The sequence below is a fragment of the Camelus bactrianus genome, chromosome 7, assembly GCF_048773025.1.
Source record: "Camelus bactrianus isolate YW-2024 breed Bactrian camel chromosome 7, ASM4877302v1, whole genome shotgun sequence".
In the NCBI taxonomy this organism is placed as follows: Eukaryota; Metazoa; Chordata; class Mammalia; order Artiodactyla; family Camelidae; genus Camelus; species Camelus bactrianus.
Genome location: NC_133545.1, coordinates 34,045,246 through 34,059,065, shown reverse-complemented (window position 1 = coordinate 34,059,065; position 13,820 = coordinate 34,045,246). Strand labels below are relative to the sequence as shown.

Below are 13,820 nucleotides of genomic sequence, written 5' to 3'. Positions count from 1 at the left end.
ATGTGTGTGCAAGGATGTTCATTACAGCACTTTGCATTTTTCAAGCTCTTATTATTCCTGTAATTAAAAAAAAAGTTTATCTTCCCTAGAGAGAAAGGTCAAAGCAACTACCAACTGAGAGCAGATAATAGTCTTATCAAACGTGAGGTTTCAAAGGGTGATGCTCAACAATGGGACAGCTAACCTCAATGCCATGATCTGGGAGGCTTCAGGTTATCTGCTGTATCTATAAGCCCCTTCCAAAAGGTTCCTTATAACTACAGGGTCTGTACCAGGAAAATGGGCTGCCTCAAAACAGCTGACTGGACCAGGGAAGGGCACTTACCCTAAAGGTAGTCAACTGGTTGACCAGTGGCCTGTCAGGTGGATAGATCCAATATCTGTACCTCAGGAGGGCACACTCAGATTTCTTTCAAGTAGTTTAAACATGAGGAACTCAAGAAAAATCAAGCAAGTCAGCAGTTGACAATGGGGCAAAAGCCAACTGAAACACAGACGAGGCAGGCAAAAGCTAGAAGCCAGCAAACAGACTGCCCAAGGGAACTGAAACCGTAAGTCCAGCTGTACTGCCACTCCTGTTCTTCAGTGAGGCTGGGGTGGGGGGTCCTGGGCTCCTACCACCCTTCCTCTCCCAGGCCCAGGTGGCTTTAAAATGAGTGCTCTTTAAACCCTATTTTACTATCTATTATTGTAACTTGAAGGAGTTTAACTTACAGAACATTAAATGGAAAACTGGATTAAGACTTTCAAAGGCTTGACCTCTGAAAAGATTATGGTTTCCTCAATAGCCCCTAATTATGTGTATTCAAAATAAAAATACTATACAACCCACAGTATGTGTAACCAAATCCTGATAAGTCAGATTTTTTTTTCCCTTTGGTTATTTAATGAAATAACAATTTTTTTCAAAAACATTTTCTTCTAGAGACATACATTTGTGCTTAGCTTGCCTATTAGGTAACCCAGTATTATCTAAGATAAAGGTGGAAAGTCCCTATCACAGAACAAAGCACCTTGCCTACTATAAGTTAAGACCCCAAGTGACTAATGACTTCAAGTGGTAGACAGTATGTCAAAAACAAAAATTTTACATATTCTCACATTTAGAAGAAAATGAGTCACAGAGAAAAGCACATGAGTAAATAATATTTTAGTCCCTAAATATTCCTTAATGTTTTTCAACAGTTAGAAAATTATTGTAGGAGTATATTCCATTATTAATTTAAAGCTCAGGAAGGCTAGGATATTTTTGGTACCAAAGTTTCAGAGGAATGAAATTTAAAATTTTCTTTTAGAACACCAAACACAAAAATGATTTTTTAAATCAATTATTACCTAGTTTTGGAGCTCACACAGTAGAAAAGTCTTGAGTCTTGATACTTCCATTCTTTATATTATTCACTGCTCCCTGATAGAGGCATAGTGAAGGGGGACAAAGAGGACGTAGGGCTGAAGTGTCAGTTTGCAGGATGGAACACCGAAGATAGACCTTGCAAATGTGGGTTGCAGCAGTAGGGAAAGAAGGTGTAAAACTACTACATTCCCTTATCCCCTCCTCTCATCAATCAACGCTGCACCATTAATCCTCTTTCTAGCTCAGCCTCTGTTCTGTGAACCCAATATTTACATTTACAGAGCAAAGCAACAACCAAGACTTTTTCTCAGAGAAGTCTGCTGTAGGATTTCTGACTGCAGTCTTTTATGCCTGACCAAGCTTTGCAGTCTCACACTGTTGACTAGTCAGCTAGTGAACAATAATAATACATTTGAATTAAAGCTGTGCTCTCTTTGGATTATAATGTAAAATGGATCCCTTGGCATTCCTAATCCTGTTAGATTACATTACACAGATGAAATTTGTGCCTGCCTTGTTGATTAATTCTTTTGTTTGGGATTTTTAATAGCTTTATTGAGATGTAATTTCTAGAACATACCATTTATCCATTTAAAAGGTAGAACTCATTGTTTTTAATATATTCGTAGAGTTGTGCAAGTATTACCACAATCTATTCTGAAACATTCTCATAACTCTTTAAAAAAAGACACTGTACCCATTAATAGTATCTCTCATTTCCCCTCCTCTATGCTGCTGGGAAGCATCAATCTACTTCCTGTCTTGATGAATTTGCCTATTTGAAATATTTCAAACCAAAAGAATCATACAGTATGTGGTCTTCTGTGGTTGGCTTCTTTCATTCAGCATGATGTTTTCAAGGTTTGCCGCTCCATTCCTTGAATGAGGTTTGCAACCTAACCCCACAAGCTGTTCTCCAATGTTAAAAGCATAGTTTTTCCATTGTCTTTTTTTTAAAATTTTGTTTTCTATTGAAGTGTGTTTGATTTACAGTGTTAGTTTCAGGTGTACAGCAAAGTGATTCAGTTATACATATATATTTTTTTATGTTCTTTTCCATTATGTATTATTACAAGAAATTGAATATAGTTCCCTGTGCTATACAGTACATTCTTGTTGTTTATCTGTTTTATATAGAATAATGTATATTTGTTAATCCCAAACTCCTAATTTATCTCCCCCACCCTTTCCCCTTTGGTAACCATAGTTTGTTTTCTATGTCCATGAGTCTATTTTTGGTTTGTAAATAAGATTTGTATCATTTATTTTTACATTCCACATATAAGTGATATCATATGATATTTGCCTTTCTCTGACTTCACTTAATATGATAATCTCTAGGTCTATCCATGTTGCTGGAAATGGCATTATTACATTATTTTTTATGGCTGAGCAATATTTCACTGTATACATTAAAAACTACATCTTCTTTATCTAGTCATCTGTCACTGGACATTTAGGTTGTTTCCATTTTTGTGTCCTGGCTATTGTAAATACTGCTTCTATGAACACTGGGGTGCATGTGTGGTGCTTTTTGAATTATAGTTTTCTCTAGATACATGCCAGGAATGGGATTGCTGGATCATCTGGTAAGTCTTTTTATAGTTTTTTAAGGAACCTCCATACTGTCCTCTGTAGTGGTTGTATCAATTTACATTCCCACCAACAACGTAAGAGGGTTCTTTTTTCTCCACACTCTCTCCAGCATTTGTTATTTGCACTTTTTAATGATGGCCATTCTGACTGGGTGAGGTGATATCTCATTGTAGTTTTCATTTCCATTTCTCTAATAATTAGCAATGCTGAGCATCTTTTCATGTGCCTGTGGCCATCTGGATGTCTCCTTTGGAGAAATGTCTATTTAGGTCATCTGCCCATTTATTAAAAGTATTTTTTTTATATTCATGGATATTGTATGCAAGTTGTATTCAAAGATACTGCTCTTCCCAGTTTCCTACTAAAATCACAAGAGTAGACAGATTTGAAAATAAAACAAAGTCACCAAGTTCTGTGAATTTACAAACCATATCTTACAAGAAATGAAAATTAACTTTTTTCATATCAATATACTTACACTTGACTAAAATCACATTATTATATACACATATTCATCCTCCCCAAAATTATTATTCTATTTATTTAAGCACTCAAAATCAAATGACTTCTTACAATTCAAAATAAACAGCCCAATACAAAACAAGCAAATGCACCAGACACTTAACCCAAGAAGATAAATGAATGGCAAGTCGTGTATGGAAAGATGCTCAACATTATTAGCCTTCAGGGAAATGTGAATCAAAACCACAATGAAATTCTGCATCACACCTATTAGGATGGCTATAAAAAAATACTCATAATGCCAAGTGTTGGCAACGATATAAAGAAACTGGAACACTTCTTCATCAATGGGGAACATAAAATGGCACAGTCACTTCTGAAAACAGTTTGGTAGTTCCTTTAAAAGCTAAACATATATTTACCATAACACCCAGCACTCTTAGGTATATACCCAATAGAAATGAAAACATATTTCCACCCAAAGACACAGTTGTCCATAGCATTTACACAAATGTCCATATCATTACTTATAATACCCCAAACAGTCTCAAAGTCTATTAACTTCTGAATGAGCAGACAACATGTAGTGGGTCCAAATGATGGAACAGAATCAGTAATATACAGGAACAAACTGCAGATACACGCACATGGCAGAACCAAAAAAACACTGTGCTAAGTGAAAGAAACCAGATGCAAAAGAATGCATACTGCATAAAATCATCTAGATAAAACTTCTAGAAAAGGTTAAACTATAAAGACAGAAAGCAGATCCATGATTGTGTAGCACTGGCAACCAGGAGTGGTGGGAACCAAAGTAAGTGCAAATGGAAGAGGGGATGTTTGAAGGTAACGGAAGGGTTCAAAGACTAGATAGTGGTGAGGGTTGCACAACTGTATAAACTTATATTAAAACTTACTGAACTATGTATTTTAAATGGGTGAATTGTACAGTATATAAGTTATACTTCAATAAAGATTTTAGATGGAAAAAAGACCAAGCAAATATTCATGAATATAAACCCAACAAACCATATCTCAACAGCTGCACTGATACCATGCAGGCTACTAATGAGAAGGTAATCCAGACATGAAATTCATTCCTTGCCATTCATTCCTACAACAGCAAGTTCTGTTTGGTATGAGGACTCCTTTCCATTCTTAAAAATAACTGAGATCTCAAAGAACTATTTTTCTGTGAATACTAGGTATTAATATTTACCATATTAGAAATTAATATGGAGAATTTAAAAAAATCTTTAGTGATTCAATGTAAAATAATAAGCCTAGATGCTAACAAAAACAGTATGTTTAATGAAAAGCATAGCTGGTTTTCAAAATAAGAAAAAATAGGAAGAAGAGTGTTGTTGGGGTTTTTTTTTTTTTCACATTTGCCAATCTTTTTAAGTATCTGGCTTAATAGAACACAGCCAGATTCCCATGTCCATTCCCACCTTCACTCTTCTGCAATATCACACATCATGTAGCCTCTAGAAAACTCTACTGTATACTTGTGAGAAATGAGAGTGAAAGAGGCAAATAACATCTTAGTATCATTAGGAAAGTAGTTTTGATCTCACAGACCCCTACAAAGGGTCTTGGGTACTCCCAGTGGTCTCTGGGCCATCCTTTGAGAATTGTTGGCCTAGATTTTGCTCTAGGTCATTTTAATGAGGTTTATTTTTAATCAGATTGCTTAAATTGTACTGTCATTAATACAAATACTCTGGGATCAAACTTTTTGGGAAAACAGGATCAAAAAACTTTCTGAATATAATTTTCAAAGTATGTTGAATCCCACATTGTATAGACTTGGTTATAACATATAAAGTAAGCAATCAAAATGAGACATGTCATATCACATCAGTACTTACTTGTTGAAGCTCAAATACATACTCTACATTAATCAACAAGTGGAATAAATTAAGACATTACACACTAAAACTTCTGTTTCACATCCTTTTCCATCTTCCCCCATGTCTATTACATTAAAAGCTCCTCCTTCGTTTTTTGTATTTGCTTCTAAAATAAAATGTTCTTGAATTTTTCTAAAATGAACCTTGACATCATTATCTAAAATAATCATGGTAATTTTAATATCTGAAAAACTATGATTTAATGGTTATTTTAGAAAACGTGGTTAATTTTGGTTTAATCAGTATTTATTTCTCCTGTGCCTCCCAGTTAAAGGATAATAATATGATCAGTCAGTTTATGTATGCCTTATATCCTGGAATGAAGGATGATACTCACTCAAGATGTACCAGTTCATTTGGAAAGTCTCCAAAGCTTTGATCCTCTTAGAATTGAGATGTATTTCCCATGTAACATGATTTAAAACTCAACAAAAATCTAGATATATATAACCTGAACTCAAAGACAACAGGTTAAGTACTTACTTTACAATATCTCCTTCAAGAGCAATCACTCTCTTAATAATCTTCTGTTCTGGGTTTTTAGGGGACCTAGAATAAGATAAGGTTACATAATCAGTTATGTCTGTTGTTTTAAGAAAATGAAAAGAAATTTCACAAGAAAATAAGCTATATTAAAGTCATTACAGGATCCTTTGCACCCATGACATGACATCAGTCCTATTTAGGTCCCAAGTGAGATGGAACCACTATTGAAGGAATTCTTATTTTAAACTTCTGGGGGAGAAGGGGCCACCTGAAACTTTATAAAAGGAAAAAAGACAGAGGTATAAGGAATTTTACTATTATTAAAGCTAAGTATTTGTAGGAAAGATGATTCATACATAATAAAATAATTAGGCATTTCTTTAAAATAACATACTTAAGTTTCTTCATTTCATTTTAAATAAACAGAAAGGTTTGATTTAAATCCTCAAGAAAATACTGAAGATGAGAAGTATTTTTTGGAAAAAAAAATGAAGAATTAGGAAATTCTTTTACAGTACACTTAGATTTAGCCATTTAAAGGGTTATGTAATCCAGAGTGCTACAACAAGGCTACCAACAGTTAAAAGAAATTGATAGGTTCTGATATACTGAATTCAGATGTCATTTATTTCAGTCTATGATTAACAGCTTCTGGTAAATGTTTACTTAAACTGATACTATTCCCTCTAAATAAATCCTCCACTCTCCTTCTTTTCCCTCCTCCCCACCCCTCACTCTATCTCTGGGATCTCTCACTATGGAGGGAAGCCATGTCTGTCCACAGCAACCCTATGACTCAGTTGGTGAGAAACTCGGGTCAGCCAACCTTCATGTGAATGAGCTTAGAAGAGATCCTTCAATAGACTCATAGATACAGAGAACAAATGGGTGGTTGTCAGAAGGGAGGGGAGTGGGAGGTTGGACAAAATAAGTGAAGCGGATTAAGAGGTACAAGTTTCCAGTTATACAATACACAAGCCACTGGGATGTACTATACAGCATAAGGAATATGATCAATAATATTGTCATACCATTGTATGGAGACAGATAGTTCCTAGTCTTACTGTGGTGATCATTTCCTAATATATGTAAATGTCAGATCACTATGTAATATACCTGAAACTAACACAATATGGTACATCAACTACATTTCAATTTAAAAAAAAAAAAAAAAAGGTAGCTCCCTCAGCGCCAGGCAAGTCTTCAGAAACTGCAGCTGTGACCAGCAGCTTCCCTGCAACCTCATGAGCAACCCTGAGCCAGATCACCTTCTCAAGCTTCTGGCTTCCTGATTCTTAGAAAATGTGTGAGATAATGAATGTTTGTTGCTTTAAACTGCTAGAGGTTGGAGCATTTTGTTACACAGGAATGGATAACTCAATCTTAATATGTCCAATTTCCTGCCAATAACATTTTCAGTCTTTTGATTTAACAGATCTATTTCAAGAAACATCTCACACATACCATAAATGATCATTTAATATGTTTTTGAAAATCAGAGAGAGATAAAAATATTTTCAACTCAAGTTACATTCTGAATTGAATTACCTTTAAAAAGGAAGGTAAATGTACAGAAACTAAGCAGATTAAATACATTCAAAATGTAATACTTCATCAAAGGAAATATGCAGTTTCAATAAGATTTTATTTCACATTCTATCTTGCAGAGAAAATGGTATCATCTAAACCATCTGTGTCTACTTGTGACACAATTTTTCACTAAATATTAATACTCTTTATTTTAAAGGAAATTTGATCAGTTTTTGACTGAACTGTCTCCTTCACTGAGTTGACTGAACATCATATTTCTATAAATTTTATGTCATTTATGTACAGCTAGAGTGAGGGATCTGGGCGCATTCAAGATGATAGAATTCACGTCCTTTGTGCAGGGTTACTTATAAATCTTTAGAAAACTGCCCCCATGTCTCTGTGTTTAGATAGCCAGAAATGCATAAAATAATATTCAACCTCAGTGATCACCAAAGAATTGCATATTAAAACAACAGAATACCATTTTCCTATTATATGGACAAAGAAATAGTAATAATATTAACACAGCTTGTTGTTGAGGGTTTAGAGGCATAGGTACTGTATACAATAAGTGTGTGATAATGTAACATGCCATTCAGTAAACATGTCAAGATTTTATATTCTCTTTAATATATCAATTACACTTTTAGGAATTTATCCTAATGAAATGGTTATGAATATATACAAAATTTTAGCTACTGTTGTTTATTTTTTAAAAAAAAGAAAAAAATCAACAATAGACTGGTTAAACAAATTATAGTCCATCCACAACATAAAATATTACCCAATCATTAAAAATGATGTTATAAAAGAATTTTTAATGATGTAAAAATAGCAATAGAACACATAGACTGAACAAGTTAGAAAATTTATGTGTACCATGACCTCACATCTGTAATTAGAAACCATGCATGCAGTTGCACTAGGGAAAATCAGGAAGGATGGAAAACAAAGTGGGGGTACATCTGTGTGCGATAAAACGCATGCCTGGATTTTTGGTTCAGACTACTTGGAAGTTCAATAGACGATGACAGATGTTTGTGTCACATGACATTATCTGGGACGAACCTGAACTAACTACCAAGTCCCCCCACCTAATATCGATGCAATATTAACATTAATGAAATAATATGAAAAGCAACCCTTATCAGTGTAAAACAGTATTTTATGCCAACAACCTTTAAGCTTTTGAGATACTCAAGAAGTATTTTGTATTTTAAATTAATCTATATATAAGATCATGAGGCAAAACAGAATATACAAAGTAAGCTATCTATGTAATTAAAGTTTATGAATTAATACTTTAAATTTAACTATAAATTTTAATGTAATATTAAACTCATGAATCTAATCAAATGATTCAAAAAAGCTTTTAAAAGGTATTACTAACACTAACCCCATGACTGCTCAAAATCTATAACTATATTTTAATCATTAGGCTGTTGATACATTACTTTGATGTAAGTAGAAAGGGTAGGAGAGTTATTACAGGTTGACATTGTCAAAGTCACTGAACTTCCCTTTGTCTCAATTTCCTTGGCCACTTGCCTGTCTTCTAGAAGCACAAAGAATAGCAAGTGAAAGATTGTGTCTTACTTTAGGGACACAAGGTAGGCTGCCCAAAAAACACTAAAATTTGCATTAAAATTTGTAATTTTAGTGTTTTCATAATAAGTGTTGTTTTACAATATTTATATTTGAAGCCTTCTGTTTTATGCCAAAGATTTCATTAGGCAAGATCTCTTCTGAGGCTTGGACAAGATACCTAGAATTGCCCCTCTACTGCATAGATCTCAGCAGATCAGTTTGACATGGCACAATTTGTCTTTAACCAGAATGTGGGAAGGGATGCAGGGTGAGCATAGTCGTAATAAGGTTTCTGTGGCATAATCTTCTTCTCCTTGAGTTTCACTTCCTATGTTGGTAAAAATGTTGCCATTCTTACCCTGTGACAGGCCAGCAGAGCCACGTCTTCAGCCTCACAGCCTCTGTAATGAATTTCATGTTCCTGTATATTCCCAAAAGGTTGTAATTTTGATCCTGTTTGGAACACTGGAAGAGTACTTGGAATACTCAAGAGAGGCCCTCGTGTGCTTTGTGGGAATGAGATGAACAAGGATGCCACCCACTCGGTTCCTGACCCCAGTGTCCACCCTGATGTCACACATACACCTGAACCCTGTGTCTAAGCATGCTCACCCATCTCTCTTTTATAGTAAAATTCTACAACCTCTCTCTGTGGTATGTGTACATTTCTATACTTGCATGGTTCAGGACTGGCCCAGATTACCACAGAATTAATCTCAGGATTAGAAGTCACCTTGGCCATAGTCTAATATAAACATTCATTCCTCAACAATACCACAACTTATTAGATGCTAACTCCAGTGAGGTCTAAATTTTAACCCTTCGTTAATGAGGTAAAAGGAAGATCTAATATTCTTGGAATGCCTTCTAGTGGATAGGCTATTTTTTGTACTGTCCTAAACGATGTTCATGCATTAAACCATCTAACTTCATATCCTTATAATTTTTAAAAAAGTATTGCTGTTTTAATCATCAAAATGAGATGGAGAATGAAAAGTCCACACAACATAATAAAAAGTTACATTTAAAAAATCTTAACAAATGATAGCTTCCCTTCTCTCTCTCTCTCTCTCTCTTTTTTTTTTTTTTTTCTAGAAAGTGTTGCCTGGGTTTGACATGATTTTGATAGAAGTTTGGACCCAGAAAAGGCTAGTCTATGAGTGTACCTAGCCTTTTCTTGGCAACAATTAACCTCACTCATTGTCTGTGGTCTAAGTGCTTCTGTTTGGGCCCCCTGTGTCCTGCAAATGAGTGGACAGGAAACAGTGGAAATGGAGCCAGTGGACATGGTTCCACCTCTGCTACAAGTAAGCTGCTCACTGTAGGCCAGCTCAGTGATCAATCTGGGTCTCATTTTCAGGGAGATAAGGCTCCATCAGAGATCGTAAAACAGAAGCCAGGCAAGCTTGGAGATCTAGCTTGGGGAAATGTTTTGTTTGGTTCACACATCACTTCTATACTTACTTATTTCCTTCTAGTTTTATTGAGATATAATTACATACAGCAGTTTATCAGGTTAAGGTGCATAGCATAATGCCTTGACTTACATACATCATGAAATGACTATCAAAATAAGTTTAGTGAACATCCGTCATCTCTTATGTATTTACTTTTTAATCTTGAGCTGGCCAAGCCAACAGAAGACTTCACATAAAAATTCTAATTGCTTGTTCCTCTTTAAAAAATAGTAAGATTTATCAATCATGGGCCCACATTCATACAGGAAGAGAGTCCACTGGAGCTGAGAAGCAGATACTGAGAACTGGTCATGGTCCTAACATCTTGTGTCACAAAGGTCTAGTGCCTGAAGGCATGTGAGTTTAGGAACCTCTAGAAATCTTGATGACTTCTTCTACCTCTAGCATCGTATAATGACTGAGAGAACATACGTAAAAGATTGAGCAGCAGGTACTCCATTAAGTCTTAGAGCCATCCCTTCCTAAAATAAATTCATAAAGGATATCAATTAACAAGCAAATTGTTATAATCCTGTTTTTTAGAGCTTACATAGAATGTTTATTTCAAAAACCCTCTAATAAAAGGATATTCAAAGTCTGTTGCATTAGAGGGCAAGAAAGGCATTTTTAAAGGTCTGGTCAGATTTTATTACACAATTAACTAAAGAAACATGAAAACTGAATATAATTGTATTCATATTGGAAAGTCACAGGTCATTTTAAAATTAAATGGGTATTATCTGTAAAATTATGATAAAAATGACTAATTTCCATGTTGGATTCTGTATACTTGCTTCACTTTGAGTAGTAGCGTGAACTTTGTGCATACAACCCCATTTATAATGATTCATTTTCTAAATTCAAAGCAGTTTTATTAATTAGCACTCTAAAAGTTTTTACTTAGGTCAGCATTTCAGCTACATTTTTGCCCCTTGCAGATTTCTCTTTGTACCGTGTGAATCTTTTTTTTTTTTTTTGAGGGGGGAGGTAACTAGGTTTATCCATTTATTCATTTTTAGAGGAGGTACTGGGGATTGAACCCAGGACTTCATGTGTGCCAAGCATGCACTCTACCACTTGAACTATACCCTCCCCCCATCATGTGAATCTTTTAAACTTAAAAGAAATGATCAAGACTTTTTTGTTGCTCTTTGGGTTTATTTGTGAAATCTTCACGAGGGTGGAGCTTATAACCAGATATACTTTTAGCAAAGTATATGTATGTATGTATGTGTGTGTGTCTGTATGTAATCCCTAACAATTACTTTTGTCCAGATAAATCAGAAAGTGCTCCAATCCAAGGGCCTCATTGTTAGCAAAGTGAATTACAAATGAGCTGGCAAGAATCCAGGTTAAAGCTTCCAACTTGTCTTTGATAATACCATCTTTTCTTATGTAGGGAAGAGGTTTTGGGGGAAGGGAGATCCTCGAGAAGGATCACCATCAGGCAGGGGCAGAGTGTTGCTCTGTGTGTAGAAATCCTAGTGACAAGTGAGGAGAATTTCAGAGCACTGAGACCAGTGTTCTTGGACAAGCACATTGTGTGGGAGGGGATGGGGCGCGGAAGCCACAGTGTATCTAACTTTGGCTCTTCTCTCAAATCAGACCCTCCCCAAGTCTGGTTCCTGAGCAGCAGGGATCAAATCTTCGAGAGATCCCTAGAGTTTCCAATCAGGCTTCTAGTGATCCAAGAATGTAGCCGCAGGAACAACAAGCTTATGTTTCAGATTAATGGCCTACAATTCCTCATCCAAGTAAAATGTATTCTAATAGTACTTAAGAAATAGCAAGAGTATGAAATTTAAAGAAGTAACTCTTGTCTATTGATAAACATTTTCTTAGTTAAATTTAAGAGTTGTCTCACTGTTGCTAACTATGATGACAAGAAATCTAATAAGCAAACAGTGACAACTGGTCTTATTAGTAAATAAGGCTTGATTACGTAAAATCAATTAAATGTGTACTATGACTCTAACTTCTGTAACTGAAAAATCTGAAATAGTTTTGTAATTGACTGTTTTGATTCTGAAAAATAAATATCTTAACTGTGAAAAACCTAAGGAATTTGGATAATCATAACGATGTGTTAATCTCTACCAGTGTTTATTAATTCAAGCATTGCAAAACACAGAACATTGCAATCTTCAGGTAGTGAACATAATTGCAATTATACATCACTGTCTAGAATAGAATTTATCTAGCACATATATAAAACATATAGCACACATGTAATACACATATGTGTATGTATATCTTACCATAGAATATGGAATCATACTATTTAAACAAACTCCTTTCACCTATAAAGAAACTTCTGGGCTGGAAAATACATTTTCTTACTTATTTATTTTATAAATTTGGGTTTTCACACATTGAATATGCTTAAAGTTGAACATATCAGTGGAAGTGGAGAGATGAATACTTAACATGAATATAAATATTGACTACTCTTTCAATATAGACTCTTAAAGTGCAGACATTCATACAGAAGTACTACTATACTGTTCCCACAATAGGACATGCACTCAGGAGCATCTGAGTTTTTGCTGTAGTCAAAGAAAGGTTTTGTCCCTCTAGCCACACTATCTCACTGAGTACGACTTTTCAGTAGAGTACCATTTAAGGTCATGGAATGAAACAAAATTAACTGGTCTTCAAAGGAATTAAAATCATCAATCTAGCCCCATAACCCTAAAACTGCAATTAAGCCAGTTGGATTTATACTTTAAGCTTTAAACAGGTTGGGAAATAGTGCCACATATTTGTGGTAGGCTTAAAAAAATATACAAACCACAACACCTGAAAATGCAAGCTATGAATATTTTCCCTATCTGCCAATATGGCACAGAAAAAGCACTCCGACTGAAATATAAAATGAATAGCCAGCCCTCTGTATCCACATGTTCTACATTCATGAATTCAGCCAACTAGAGATTGAAAACATTAGAGAAAAAAAAAAGGAAGAAATTTCAGAAGGTTCCAAAAAGCAAAACTCAAATTGGCCATGTGTTCAGCACTGTGCTGAATGGAGTGATGGGTAGGCACACCCTGCTGTAGCCTCCTGCTATCCCACAGAGCCTCAGTCTCTCTCTAGCATCCTGTCATTTCAGCACTGTTCACCTTGCCTTTTGTTTGTTTGCTGCTTGTGTCTTGTGCACCCTGTTTCTGTGGGGGAAAAAAAAAGCTCCTAAAAAGCAATTAAGTGGTCAAAGCATTCCTCAAAGGTTAAGAGGGAGCATAAAGTGCTCTCTCTTGAACAGAAAACAAAAATCTTAGATCTTTTGAAAAGTGGCATGTCACTTGCCAAAGTGGGCAATAAGGTCACTAAGAACAAGTCTAACATTCACACAATAAAGCAGAAAGAGGGTGAGTCTGTGGAAGTATAATGCCGTCCCTGCAATGGCAACAATGGTCTCTCTGGTTTGTGCTGAA

General features: G+C 35.2%; 1 protein-coding gene across 19 annotated transcripts in view; it reads right to left on the bottom strand.

Moving 5' to 3' along the window:
* Positions 1-13,820, bottom strand: part of IMMP2L (inner mitochondrial membrane peptidase subunit 2) — a 937,771-nt gene that overhangs the window by 397,019 nt on the left and 526,932 nt on the right. For 16 of the 19 annotated variants that reach the window (XR_012508114.1, XM_074367202.1, XM_074367215.1 and 13 more), the window contains one exon: positions 5,809-5,874. The exons of the other annotated variants lie outside the window; for them this stretch is intronic. Coding sequence is in view for 15 of the 16 variants with exons in the window: in XM_074367202.1 (XP_074223303.1) it covers positions 5,809-5,874 (66 nt within the window). In the remaining variant the exon portion in view is untranslated. The remainder of the gene's footprint in view (positions 1-5,808; positions 5,875-13,820) is intronic. 19 annotated transcript variants of the gene reach the window in all.